Source organism: Clytia hemisphaerica, unplaced genomic scaffold (assembly GCF_902728285.1).
Source record: "Clytia hemisphaerica strain Z4C2 unplaced genomic scaffold, Clytia hemisphaerica genome assembly, whole genome shotgun sequence".
Taxonomy (NCBI): domain Eukaryota; kingdom Metazoa; phylum Cnidaria; class Hydrozoa; order Leptothecata; family Clytiidae; genus Clytia; species Clytia hemisphaerica.
Genome location: NW_027103722.1, coordinates 770,471 through 783,246, shown reverse-complemented (window position 1 = coordinate 783,246; position 12,776 = coordinate 770,471). Strand labels below are relative to the sequence as shown.

General features: G+C 34.7%; 1 protein-coding gene across 1 annotated transcript; it reads right to left on the bottom strand.

Moving 5' to 3' along the window:
- Nucleotides 1-165: 165 nt before the first annotated feature.
- Nucleotides 166-12,469, bottom strand: LOC136804600 (cyclin-dependent kinase 7-like). Its single transcript, XM_067061201.1, has 12 exons — nucleotides 12,260-12,469; nucleotides 11,570-11,632; nucleotides 8,489-8,522; nucleotides 7,913-7,980; nucleotides 7,439-7,507; nucleotides 6,920-7,030; nucleotides 5,995-6,113; nucleotides 4,307-4,406; nucleotides 3,783-3,869; nucleotides 2,721-2,870; nucleotides 1,451-1,595; nucleotides 166-1,078 (listed from the first exon to the last, which is right to left on the bottom strand). The coding sequence occupies exons 1-12, from the start codon at nucleotides 12,323-12,325 to the stop codon at nucleotides 1,050-1,052; spliced, it is 1,041 nt and encodes a 346-aa protein (XP_066917302.1). The 5' UTR covers nucleotides 12,326-12,469; the 3' UTR covers nucleotides 166-1,049.
- Between the last annotated feature and the right edge of the window lie 307 nt (nucleotides 12,470-12,776).

Below are 12,776 nucleotides of genomic sequence, written 5' to 3'. Positions count from 1 at the left end.
AGGTTCCATATTAGGGGTCAACGGTTTTTTCCCGTCCACATTTCAATGCAATGACAAAAATTCCATAAAATACAAGATGTGATCGTAAAAGTAAATAGATCTTTTCGGACAAAGTCAATAATAAGCAACCCGTACCAACCCACATTCACAAGAGACATATATTCATTCGTTTTTGGAATATGTTTACTCTTCGAAAAAAAAGTAACAACTTAAACAATAACAAATTATCTAAAAAAAGACAAATATAAAAAGCCCTTGTTTTCTAAATAAATTTACAAAAACAAAAAACCGGACGGACATTTGTAGTAGTTTCACGAATCAATACCTCGCAATGTAAATATTCATGATATTCATGACGTAATGTTTTCTACGGAAAGACCTCGGGTTTTGCCAGTGGTGGCCAATTTTATCATTTTTTGTCTAGTCGGGTTTCGTTTTAGTCGGGGAAACCTTTATACCGAAAAATAAACAAGGATAGAAAATCATCAACAGATTCGGAGATTGCAGGGAATACTTTAATCCACTTTCCAAGTGAAAAGACTGAAAGACACAGGAAAATTCAAATTAGAGGAATTTGCCTGTATTTAATTTGGTTATTTCCTCTGGGTCGGAATGCAACTCTGTAAGAAGTCGGTAGAACATTTAAGGAGATTTTACTCCCTAAAACCCATCTTTACCTGAGGTAGGTTAAAAGAGGGCAAAACGATTGTCCATATGAAGTCCAACTTTATTCCCTACAATAAATTTGTCACCAATAATAACACAATCGCCGTCAGCTCCAATGAATTTCTATATGACCACTATCAAGAAATATATATATTTTTTTGACCGATAATTTCATTGGTTTCCTTAATAACAATGGCGAACTGGTTATTCGTAAGATCGGTGCGTGTATGATGCTCATAGTCCTTCATATCTCTCATAAATATACGCCTTTCATTTCAAAGTAATGAGTAACTAAATGTCTAGAACACAGGCTTTCTCAGTTTGGTAGACTGATTGAAACCATTTGCACCATCTTGTCTACTTCTTCTTTAATCTTTCAAACTTTAGAAAATCAATTTCTTAGCTGTTATATCTAAAAAAAGGAAAGATGATACAAGGTGATCAAAAGGAGAAATCATGGCATTAAGCCCATGAAGTGCCACTGGCAACCAACCATATGAGAAAAACCGATACAAAGGTTACCGTGCCAACAGGTCTGGATTTTGGAGCGCCGTGACTTGTATGCCACCTTGTTTTTTAAACCCCAACCGAATTCAAAGTGCTCGAGAGTGACGATCTTTTCTTAGTTGGGATGTATTTGTATTCGCATTTGACATTGTTTACAAACAAACTTAACAAGATTCAAAAACTACCGCGCAACAAAAAAGATTCAGCGGTTCGTATGGCTTTAGGTAACCCTGTGGTAGATGGCATACTATGTACTCCAGAAAAAAAAATCTATTACCAGGGCCAAAAGGATCTTCAATTTTTCTCTTCAGCGCGTGACTTGCACCGGTCAGCACTTTTTCCTCCTTCTTATTACCAGGGCGTGGTAACTGTGACCCTGGTGCAGGAGCTGGTCGATTGGAAAAGTAAGGATGCTTCAAAGCCTGGAACGTAATAGCAAACATTGATCCCAGATTAAACATTTCTCAGTAATGGTTGCTCTAGGCTTTAAATTTCATAGTGTTTTTGCAACAGCACGAATTGTCGTTAAGAAAAGAAAGAGAAAATTATTAGGGCGAATGACCTATCACTTGAAAGATAATTGTGCACTCTGTTTTACTAGCTTCATGCGAAAACCACTTTCAAGGAAATCAGTGTAGATTCTTTTTACAGCGAATATATTCTATGTAGGAAACTACAAAAACCTATACTAAAGTCTGTCTCAATATAATTTGCAGCGAGGACGAAAAAGGCTGTAACTTTTGATAAAATTCAAATTATATAACGGTTTTGTGCTAGCTAAAAAAATAATCCGGAGTGGAATATTATCAAAAAAGTAAAAAATTCAAAAAATGGAAAAATGAAGAAGAAGGAAATCAACTTTTCGTAGAATAATGCTATGATCTTCATTTTCATATCAGAAATTCTTTAATCTTAGAACTTCTTAATTTTCAATATTCATTTTCCGATTATTTTTGAGTTTTTCCTTTATTATAGTGTTCCACTCCTGTTTGTCTTTTCAACAGGCACAAAACCGCTATCTAATTCGAATTCTAACAAAAGTTATAGCCTTTTTTTGTCTACGTTGCAAATTATATTAAGACAGACTTTAGAGGCAGTCTAAGGTATTTGGCCTTCCTCTCGTAGAGAAGCACTTTTAAATGCTGAGAGCAGAATTTCGCGTGGATTAATTTACACGATTTTCGCGAATTTTGGCCACTTACAAAAAAAACATTCAAAATTCGAGTTTTGGACAAAACAACCCCTGGAAAAATGAAAGAAGTTAAATGCAAAAAAGAGGCCAATTCTTGAAATTGTGTCCAAGCCAAAATTTTAGATTCTCAAATCACGTAAATTAATCTACTTAAAGGTTTTGTTTTTAAATAAGAGTGATATCCTTACTCAGCAAGATTGGTCAGAAAGAGAAAAAGAAAAACGTTTTTTGCTTATATCAGCATAACATAACAATAGGCAGACACTGTCCTGATATGAAATATGTGTCTGATATGAAACGGGAACACTTATGTAAAAATAAAACCTTTAATAGTCTGACATAAAGCAGCACTTACATCAGTGGCATTTATTCGTTTGACAGGATCATACAAAAACAATTTCTCCAACAGGTCCAACAGATCGTCACTGGCCGCTGAGAAGATCTCCGAAAATGGAATTCGTGGGAACGGTTTAAAATCAACGTAATCGGGTAAATTCTTCATGTCCTGCGAATATTTAATCGGAGAAAGAAACGAAAGATATCAATAAAAAGAATATTGAAAATGTACACACTTATTAATTCTGTCATTTCAAATCGTTTTTTCATCATCAAAAAAGAAGTCCTTCCCAAATCCCGAGGCAGTTTAAGTTCAATCACTCCATCTAAAAGTAGAAAGACAATTATTTCAATTGTGAAGCTTCAGAAGCTTGTCACAGGCATTTACATTACTGGTCTAGCTATATAGACTAACAAGAGAGAAAAGCCAATCTTATATTACTCTCAGGTAAACGCCAACTCATGTTTGTTAATTTTTCTATTTTTCCAAACCCTGGACCTTATTAGAACCTAAGGGTTCCTAAAATTTGGAAATATTTTCAGCTGTAAAAAGAAAAGCTCTGGTTTTAGTCTATAATCACCTTATTTTGGGGGTATTTAGAGGTATAACATCCAAACTCCAGCAAAAAGGTCACCCCCGTTTATTCCAAACCACCCATTTTATTAGACACCTGACAGTAGGTCAAATAATGTTAATTTCATACACTAAGAAAAATACTTAACTTCTTCGTTTCCTGAACCAAATATAATTAGTCTTTCCCCAGTTACAAAAGTTACAATTGTAGTAGCGAGTTTACGTATTCGAGATAAATCAAAGGAGACGGTATAAAGCAAAGTTGACATGTCTCCAAAATCACCGTCCACTTTACTCGACGACGGTAAAAACACCAAAATACCGTCGTCTGTTTAGGCGAGTAAAGGCTATAGAAAGCCGTCCATCAACTATCGACTTTGTTTTACTTAAGCTTCACTTACCGTCGCCCTCAATATCCTCCGATACATAAACTCGCTAATGTTTAGAAGGTGGACAGAAACCACAATTGACGAAATTAATACAGAAAATAATATTCATTGAACTTACAGGCCAATCTGACTCGGTGGGTGTCCCCAATGTTTCAAAGGTTTTCGATAATTGACCTAAATCACTTTCTCCTGGTAGAAATGGAACCTGAAAAAACCAAACAAGATTATTTGTAAAGTTGATCATAACTGGTACCAATTAAAGAGGTCGTTTGGTACAATCGCATTTCAGGTTCAATCTCTAGGCGACCGTAGCATGAAGGTAGAGCATCCATCTACGGTGCACAAGGTTGTGGGTACGATCCAAGCAGGGTCATACCAAAAATTTCCAAAATGGTACTTGATGCCTCTCTGCTTGATGCTCAGCAACTAAAGAGACGGATCAAGGGTAAGTGGAGAAATCTAGGGAAAGGAGTGGCGCCCTCCCCTACCAATTAGAGAGGGGATGTCGTTTGGTACAAGCTACATTAGTCAATGTCAAAATGTAAAAAAGTATCAGTGAAGTTAAATAAAATCATAAATTTCTCTCCGATAACTAAATATAAACCGTTATTATATAAAGCATTTAAACACTAAAAGTCATACCCTCAATAAAAGTTCCGCCAGTATACATCCGACCGCCCACATATCCACGCCTACACCATAGTTCTTAGCTCCGAATAACAGTTCAGGGCATCGATACCACCTAAAAGTATAAACGTATGACATCATACTGGTGAAATCAATCAATAAATTTTAATCGCTTCCGTGCAATAATATCTTACATTTTTACAAAGAGCACATTTTGAATGTGTATTAAGCAGGGGGGGGTCGGTACTAAAATCTCAGACATCATGACATTTAGTGACGTGGTGGTATGCAAAAAAGCTCAAAAATAATTTTAGTACCATGTGTACTAAAATACTAAAAAGGGTGGTCTCTTAAAGAAATTTTTGAAAGATCTTAGTATTTTGTTCTAAAATCAGCCAAAATGGAGTTTTTTTTTAACAATTTTGGAAAAAATTTGATTTTTTTTTTCAGGAATTTTCGAAAAAATCTGCAGAAATCTTTCAGAACTTTTCCAAATTTTTAAATATTTTTTGAAAATATTTTTATGTACAGTTCAGCACAGTTTAGTAATAAAATTATATTATTTTGCAGATTGATGCACTAAATTCGACTAGGTTTGTAACAATGACCCCATTTTGGTAAATTCAAAGCCGTAAAAGGGCAAAAAATGGGTGGTATCTATGTTAAATTGTTCAAAATAATTTTAGTACATGTGTACTAAAATAACATTTTCGAAAAAATAGGTGGGGGTATGTCAAAAATTAGCGAAAATCCTTTTAGTACTCATGTATGTCTGAGATTTTAGTACCGACCCCCCCCTGTATTAAGTGCTACTTAGACTACTATACACAAAATATTGATGAACAATATTCGGCCCGTATTTAGGACCGTAATGCACCAAGTAAACAACAGGTGCTCTATTATAAAAAGGAATTTTCTTTCTTTAAATATCCCCCTATATTGTTGGAATATTGCAAATCGAGCTGACAATATATTGGGGATACCTTACCAATATATTGCTGGCACTCAGCAATATATCGTCAATATATTGCCAATATATTGCCTGGCAATATATTGTGTAGTGTATGTAGCCCTTTAAATTAGCACTATCAATGCTGGTGAAAAATATCTTAAACGAAAAATTTCATTGAGTTGCAAATCGACCCGCATTTTAAGTTAAGAACGCCCATTAGGGTACTACTCTACTCTAAATACTCCGATTTAATGTAGGATATAGCTTGGTTCAGAGTATATACAGTTCAATGCCCTAGATTTGCGATTTAGTCGGAGGAAGTGCGCCTAGTAAATGAAGAATTGATTCAGAGATGTTTGGAAAATGAAAGCGCAGTAATGTTTATCATAGGCTACCGGTGGAAAAAATGAATTGAGGTCTCGAATAAGGTATAAAACACAGATGCAATATAAACCATCTCTCATACCATAGTCATTATATTATAAAAACACTGGTCTGGAAGGCTTTTGTCTCTTTTTATTGTTAAAAGATGGAGCTTATGTAACAAAATCGATTTATTTTTCATGTGACTAGAAAATAGAACAATCCCAAGAGGAGATTTTGGTGGTAACGTGATCAAAAGATTTTGGTAACGTGATCAAAAAGTATACCAATTGCAACTTGTCTTTTGTTTGTAACAAAAGAAAATTGAACAAAAAGCTAACACAATACATTGCCAGACCGGGTTTTTTTATAATGACTATGCTCATACCTTGTGACTACTTGATGCGTGTAAACACGATTGGGCGAGCCGTACACCTTAGCTAAACCAAAATCACCAACTTTCAAGACACCGCTTGGATCTAGCAGCAAGTTATTCGGCTTCATATCCTACAAAGATAATATAAATACATTTAGGGGGCAAAACCGTAGGAAAGTTCGAAATCCTGTGAAATTTGTTACGAGATTTGACGTAAACTGGGTATCATGCCGATTAGTTTTTCTGATCGAGTGCTGAGAAATTAAGCAATTCTTAGAAGAAGAATTTGTTGTTACTTACTTACTTTGCACCGTGTGTATTCGTTATATTCTCATGACGTAATATTTTATACGGAAACACCTCAAGAAGACCGGGTGTTTCCAACTAGTTTTGAATTTAAACAATAAAACTTGTGGCAATCGCCCAAGCTATTTTCGGAGCTTTCGCATTTAAACATTACGTCATGAACATCATGAAGTTTTCTAATTATCAAGTTTTTCCGTGAAAAAATGCCTCAGTTCTTCGTTGCAGGTGTGGGCTGAGGTGCCACAAACATTAAAACAGACCCTTTGAAAGAAATTGCTTTCAACTTTCCAGTAAATATCGGCTCTAACGCATATTAGAGTCTCTTGAACTCGAACCTCTATAACTGGAGATTTCCTTAATTCGAACAAATGTGTGTTCCTCGTCCGTGCTTATGGAGACTCACTTGTAGTTTATGAACTAATTTCGGGCTAGAGGAGCTTGACACACGAGCTACTCTAAGGTCCCAAATAGTAGGAGGCTCGGAACAAAAAGGGGGTCCGAATTTCTACCTCCGGAACCCGTAAAATAAGGTAATTATAGGCTAAAAACAGGCTATTTAGAGCAATTCAGCTTGTGATAGAAAATAGATAAACAGGGTTTTTATTCGGGACGTTAGAGTTGATATACGAACCCTGTGGAGAATCCAATGTTGGTGCAAGTATTCCAATCCTTGTATGGTCATCAGAACGAAGCTCTTGATGTGTGGGGGACTGAGTACTAGTGATGTATCTTTCGCTATGACCTGGAAAAAATCATGATCATGAGCCTTTTAGTGTGAAACTCCTTTGTTCTCAGGTTTTCAGGAACTAAAATGGGCTTTTCTGGAAATGAGGGGGGGGGGAGTATGGATATTGTGTCCGGAGGGAAGTAAAAAATCTACAAAATTTTTCTTGTCCGGGTGTAAACTTGCTCTGTTTGGGGGTAATTTTGAGTGTCCAGGGGGTTAGACCTGCTGTCCGGGGGTTCAAAAGTCACAATGTCCGGGGCGTAAATTTCCAAAAAATGTTATATCGACTCCACCCCCATATTCAATTTTTTTCTGGAAAAGCCCAATCTAGGAATTGTTTGTAAACTTTCCCTAGGAAAGGTCAACTCTTAATTTTCTTTCAAATGCAGTACTAGATTCATTCAATCACTAATTTGCATGTACCTCTAAATCTGTTTCCATAAATTCGAAAACCAAACTGATGCTGGACTTGTGTCCAAATACATCCAACAGCTAAAAGAGAAAAGATTTGAGAGATTGTTTAGCGGAGTGTAAAAAAACAATGAAGACTAAATAATTGTTTTCACTGCCACATAAAATTGTTTTTTTTTCTCTAGAAAATCTCAGAATCATTTTGAATATCTGATTTTGCCCAAATTAAGCAGGGTCGGATACAGGAGGTAGGCTATCTTATTCATGAAGAGTAATTAGTTTCCATATAAGGTAATACGATAATAAAGTGCACTCTCCTCCATTGGTTATAGCCTCCCTCTGTATCCGACCCTGTTAAGCCTCATAAGAGCGGTGGCAAAGAATTAACTGCGAAAACTGGATTTCCAAATGACTGACGAATAACCAGGGGAGTGGGAAAGTGAAAGAATGTTAAATTATAGCTTTGAATGATTTGAATAATCTTACCCCAATGATATTAGGGTGACTAATCTCTTGTAATAATTTGATTTCTCTCAGCGCTGTTCGATTGATCCCTATATTGTTAAAAATATTAAAAAATGAGATTATAGGGAAAAACAATAGAACAGAATAGTTTCCCTTCAATTTGTGAAACCAATTCTTCCTTGCGCCACATCAAAATACTATTGTATTCAAACTCGAAAACAGTTCCTTTTAACGTAGACTATAAAGGCGCAAGGGTTGGTAGGTATAGTAAAAAAAATTTGAAACTGTCCACCTTCCGTCGCTCTTTTTCCTGACCAGAAAGTTGAATAAAAGAAGTCTATGTCATCAACGCCGATTAATCTTTGATGTGTTAACGTTGCGTAAAACAAATATAATCAAATATACTACAATCAGTGCCATAACATATTGGCAATTTTGTCTAAATCTTGTCTTAAGTCTAGCGTTAAAACTCAGACTCTACCCTTCTAATCTAATTTAGAGCGCTTCCAAATTGTTTGTAGTTATAAAATTTCGTGGGCAATTTCCCTTTTGTGCCAAGTATTTTGAAACTGATTGTAGTTAAAGTGGTCTACTTACCATCTTTCACTTCAGTTCTATGACCAAGTTTAATCTAAAATCAAAAAGAGAAAAGAATCAACCAAACTTTAATACTGACCTGCACATTTTCTGGGTAATTTTTTTAGTTCAAACAGAGACTCCCAAGGGCCTTCTCAAATAAGAACACGCCTTGCTAGAAAGCAAGCAAAAACTATGGTAGCCAAGTATACCAGTAATATATGGCAGCTCTCAATTTTTGAATTTTTGTTTAGGCGGCGGACTGTAACAGGGTGTCTACGATTTTTTTTTTCAGGATTTTCAAGGTTTTCAAGGTTTTTTTGGTCTTTTTAAAGTGGTTTTTCAAAGTATTTTGGCAAAAATTTTGGCACTTTTCAAGGTTTTTTGATACTCAGTTGACATGGCTCTCTACAGTGATTTTTTTTTTCAGAGTGGCAGGCGAAAGAAAAATAGAGGACGGCAATAAAATTTATCCGCTTTTGGTGGCCGGGGAATTATTTCCACAGTTAAATTCCTATCTCCCTCTCTAGAACCATACCACAAAAAGAGTTTTTGTCTCCAGCTCCCTAGTCTTTCAACTGTAGAAATAAAGAAATATAAGCAAAAACCAAATGTTTACAGTGACCGACGAGGCGCCGAAAAGAAAAAAAATTGATTTTGACTCTTTCAAAAAAAGAGTTGTTTTAAGGAAATTATTTATTGATGAACGGCCCTGAAGCGATTTGAAAATTGGGGAACAGTCGATTTCTTAGGGCTCATGCAAACGGACTATGAGTGATAAAAACTCAGCTAATGATAAAAGTATATGTTGCACTCGTTGCGACAGAATCGCTATAGAAACAGGTGTAATTCTCTAAATGTTATAAAGGTTTTTTGGAAATTTCCTCATGACAAACAGTTTAGGAACATACTTATTATTCTTACTTTTTGAATGTCTGGTTAGATTTTCGAGACCGGCGAATTTTTTTTTTAGAGTATTGAGCTGGCGAAATTTGACAAAATATTTTCATAAGTTTGCTATAATATCTTATAAACGTTTTTCACCGCTAAAATTCAGAATTTTAACTGCGTGTATACTTTTGAATCACTTTTTTTATGACTTAAAAAAATAGTAAGCCAAAGTTGAGAGCCTGTGTCTTACAAATATCATAATTTGAACCACAAACTATCTGAAATTATTACTTTTGAGACAGAATTTAGAAATATTAGTCGGATGATATAGATAAATGACTTGTGAAGAGTAGAACAACAGAGACTTTTGTCCAAGCTTTGACGTCGTTAGCAAGGTATTCCCAAGAGGTACATTATCAAAATTCATTGTTCATTTTATGTTTTTAAGAGGAGGCAACGAAGCTAGCAGTGCCTATTACAAAAATACAAAGTCGAGATACAGGTCCAGTACTTTATATTTTCATGATAATATAACCAACATAATATAGTATGCGGTAATGAATGAAAAAAGTCTAGCACTCAAAGATAAGAGCATTCAATCTCAAAACTAATCTGAACCTATAAGTAAGAGTTACTCAGCCACTGCCCTATTGAAAAATTGTATGACAAAAAGGATGAATAGGAAGAAGTTTTTTTCAAGGTTTTTAACGATTTTTCAAGGTTTTCAAGGTTTTTCCCAGAAAATTGATAGTTTTCAAGGTTTTCAAAGGTTGGGTGGTTCATTTTCAAGGTTTTCAAGGTTTTCAAGGTCCCGTAGACACCCTGTGTAAAATAGTTTCCTAAATTCTAGTTTTTTTTTGAAAGGTAGAAAATAGATTAGGCGATGTTTTTATATGAGAATTAGGTATTGCAATAGCGCACCGCGCTGAGTTTAAAAATAGATTTTATTTTTGACATAATCATTACTCTCGATGTGTTTGTACGAGTTTTAATCCCATCAACCTTTGCATTAATCTCTTTTGCACGTTAATTAATCGTTTGACAAAATATATATAACAGCTTACACGTATCTTTAATTGAGCCGCGTTGAATTGTGGGATTGCAACTCGTACAAATGTCAAAAAAGGGTGAAAAGTAATAATTATGACGTATGCGTTGCGGAGCGCTATTCTGTTTTTATGTTGGTTTTTGATTTTTCATTATACCATTCAACTCATAGTATTTTTTTTGTTATCTGCAAGGCATGTTAAAAGGTTTCATTTTTATATAAATGTTCTCGTTTCATACCAGACACATATTTCATTTCAGGACAGTGTCTACTGCCTATTGTTATATTGTGCTGAATAAAGAAAAAATGTTTTTCTTTGCCTTTTTCTACAACCAATCTTGCTCCACATCCATGTCAATTCAGTGTGATAAAGCTTAAAATTGACGAGTTAGTAAACGATATCCACTCTTATTTTTAAAACAAAACATATTTTTAAAGGTATTGTTTTTATTTTTTTATTGTTTTAATTAAGAGTGACTTCGTTTGCTTCATCAATTTCAATAGCGCTCCGCAACGCATACGTCATAATTATTACTTTTCACTCTTTTTGAGATTTGTACGAGTTGCAATCCCACAATTCAACGCGGCTCAATTAAAGATACGTGCAAGCTGTTATAATATATCTTTTGTCAAACAATGCAATTAACGTGCAAAAGAGATTAACGCAAAGGTTGATGGGATTGGAACTCGTACAAATACATCGAGAGTAATGATTATGTAGAAAATAAAATCTATTTTTAGATTCAGCGCGTCGCGCTATTTAGAAGCTTTTTCACATTGGATTGACACAGATGTGGAGCAACATTGGCCAGAAAAAGGAAAATAAAAACATCTGTTTGCTTATAATCAGTATATAATAATAGCAAGACAATGTCCTGATATGAAACGGAACACTTATGTAAAAATAAAACCTTTAACTCGTCTTCCCGTGATAGAAAGAAAGTGAACTTATTTTTAATTATAATCAAATCATACAGTACGGTAGCGAATTTAAACTAGAAACTATTCAAAACACTGGCATAATCAAATTCTGAACACTATCTACTTTATTTTGGAGCTCGACCGCGAAATTTTCATGCCAGGAAATGCAATTTTCTGTAAAAAAACCGCGAAATTTTCATGCCGCGAAATTTTCATGCAATACAGTAGTCAAGTTGAGATACCTTTTTAACGGCAACAATTTGATTATCATTTTCCAAATCTTCAGCTTTATAGACGGTAGCAAACTAAACAGAGAATTAACAAAATCATTGAAAACCAAGTCGGAATCGTCTCTCACAATAAGTGGAAAGAAATTTCGTTCCTTAAATATTTAAATCTTTCAGCCTTTCTGCAAGAACCATAGATGAATAAATACAAACGTTTTTTTATAAGAACATCAAAATTTTTAAAGCCTTTGGACGCAAACTTTTTTAGTTTTAAGCATTGAATGTTCTTAACATGTTCTTATTTTCTCCATTTTGTGGGTATTTTTGTCCACTTTCCTAAGAAAATAGGTGTGGACCATACAATACCTTAAATGTCCTTAACCTGTTCTTAATATTTTGGCCATTGAAGCCTTATGTTCTTATGTAGTTTCTTCTTATAAAAAACGTGTTCAAAATACACTTATTCCAATGAATCCGACCTCAGTGGAAGAAATAAGAACATTTCGAAATACTTGTTTATTACACGTTTTGTTACAACATCCAAAATTTTCAATGCCATCGTATTTTTTTAACTTTTTGTTAATGTCAATAAAAAGTTCTTTTTTCACCATTTTGTGAATATTTTATGTTCTGAACTTATTCCTAATATTTTGGCTATCGAACCCTTATGTTCTTATATAGTTTGTTCTTATAAAAAACGCGTACCTGGCCTTCACCGAGGAAGTCAGTTTTCTTGTATCTTTTAGATCGATCTTTGATCTTCTCGTCCATTCCTCTTTGATTTTATACCAACCAGTACCGCTCTTTCAAGAATCCATTCCCATAACCCAAGCGTGTATTTATTTATTTACTTCTTATCAGTTTGTTTTTAATGTTTCATTGCTTTTTCATATCTAAAGACAAATATAGTGTTATCATAAGAATGTAAAGAAGGACAGAAAACATAGTTGCAATTTCAGCCCTTTTGGAAGAAAAATAATAGCTATTTTGGTTAAAAAATAAAATAAATTCATATCAGGTGGCATCAAATAATTGCCCACTGTATTAGGCAGGGAAAACCCGACCGGGGGGGGGGGGGTTTACTTAGGCAAAAATGGGTGTTGAGTATGTGCGGACGGTATGGTCGATTTTTTCACCCTTCAAAGTCTCTCTAAGGGTCGCAAAAATCAGAAACATTTTAATTTGTCTATCTAAGGGTCGGTTTTTGGAGGTCCAAATATAC

Coding starts and splice junctions, on each gene's coding strand:
- LOC136804600 (XM_067061201.1), bottom strand. CDS start 12,325: ATGGACGAGAAGATCAAAGATCGATCTAAAAGATACAAGAAAACTGAC. Junction 8,523..11,569: donor AAATTGTTGCCGTTAAAAAG/GTATCTCAACTT, acceptor TTTTGATTTTAG/ATTAAACTTGGTCATAGAAC. Junction 3,870..4,306: donor TGGCGGAACTTTTATTGAGG/GTATGACTTTTA, acceptor TGGTTTTTTCAG/GTTCCATTTCTACCAGGAGA.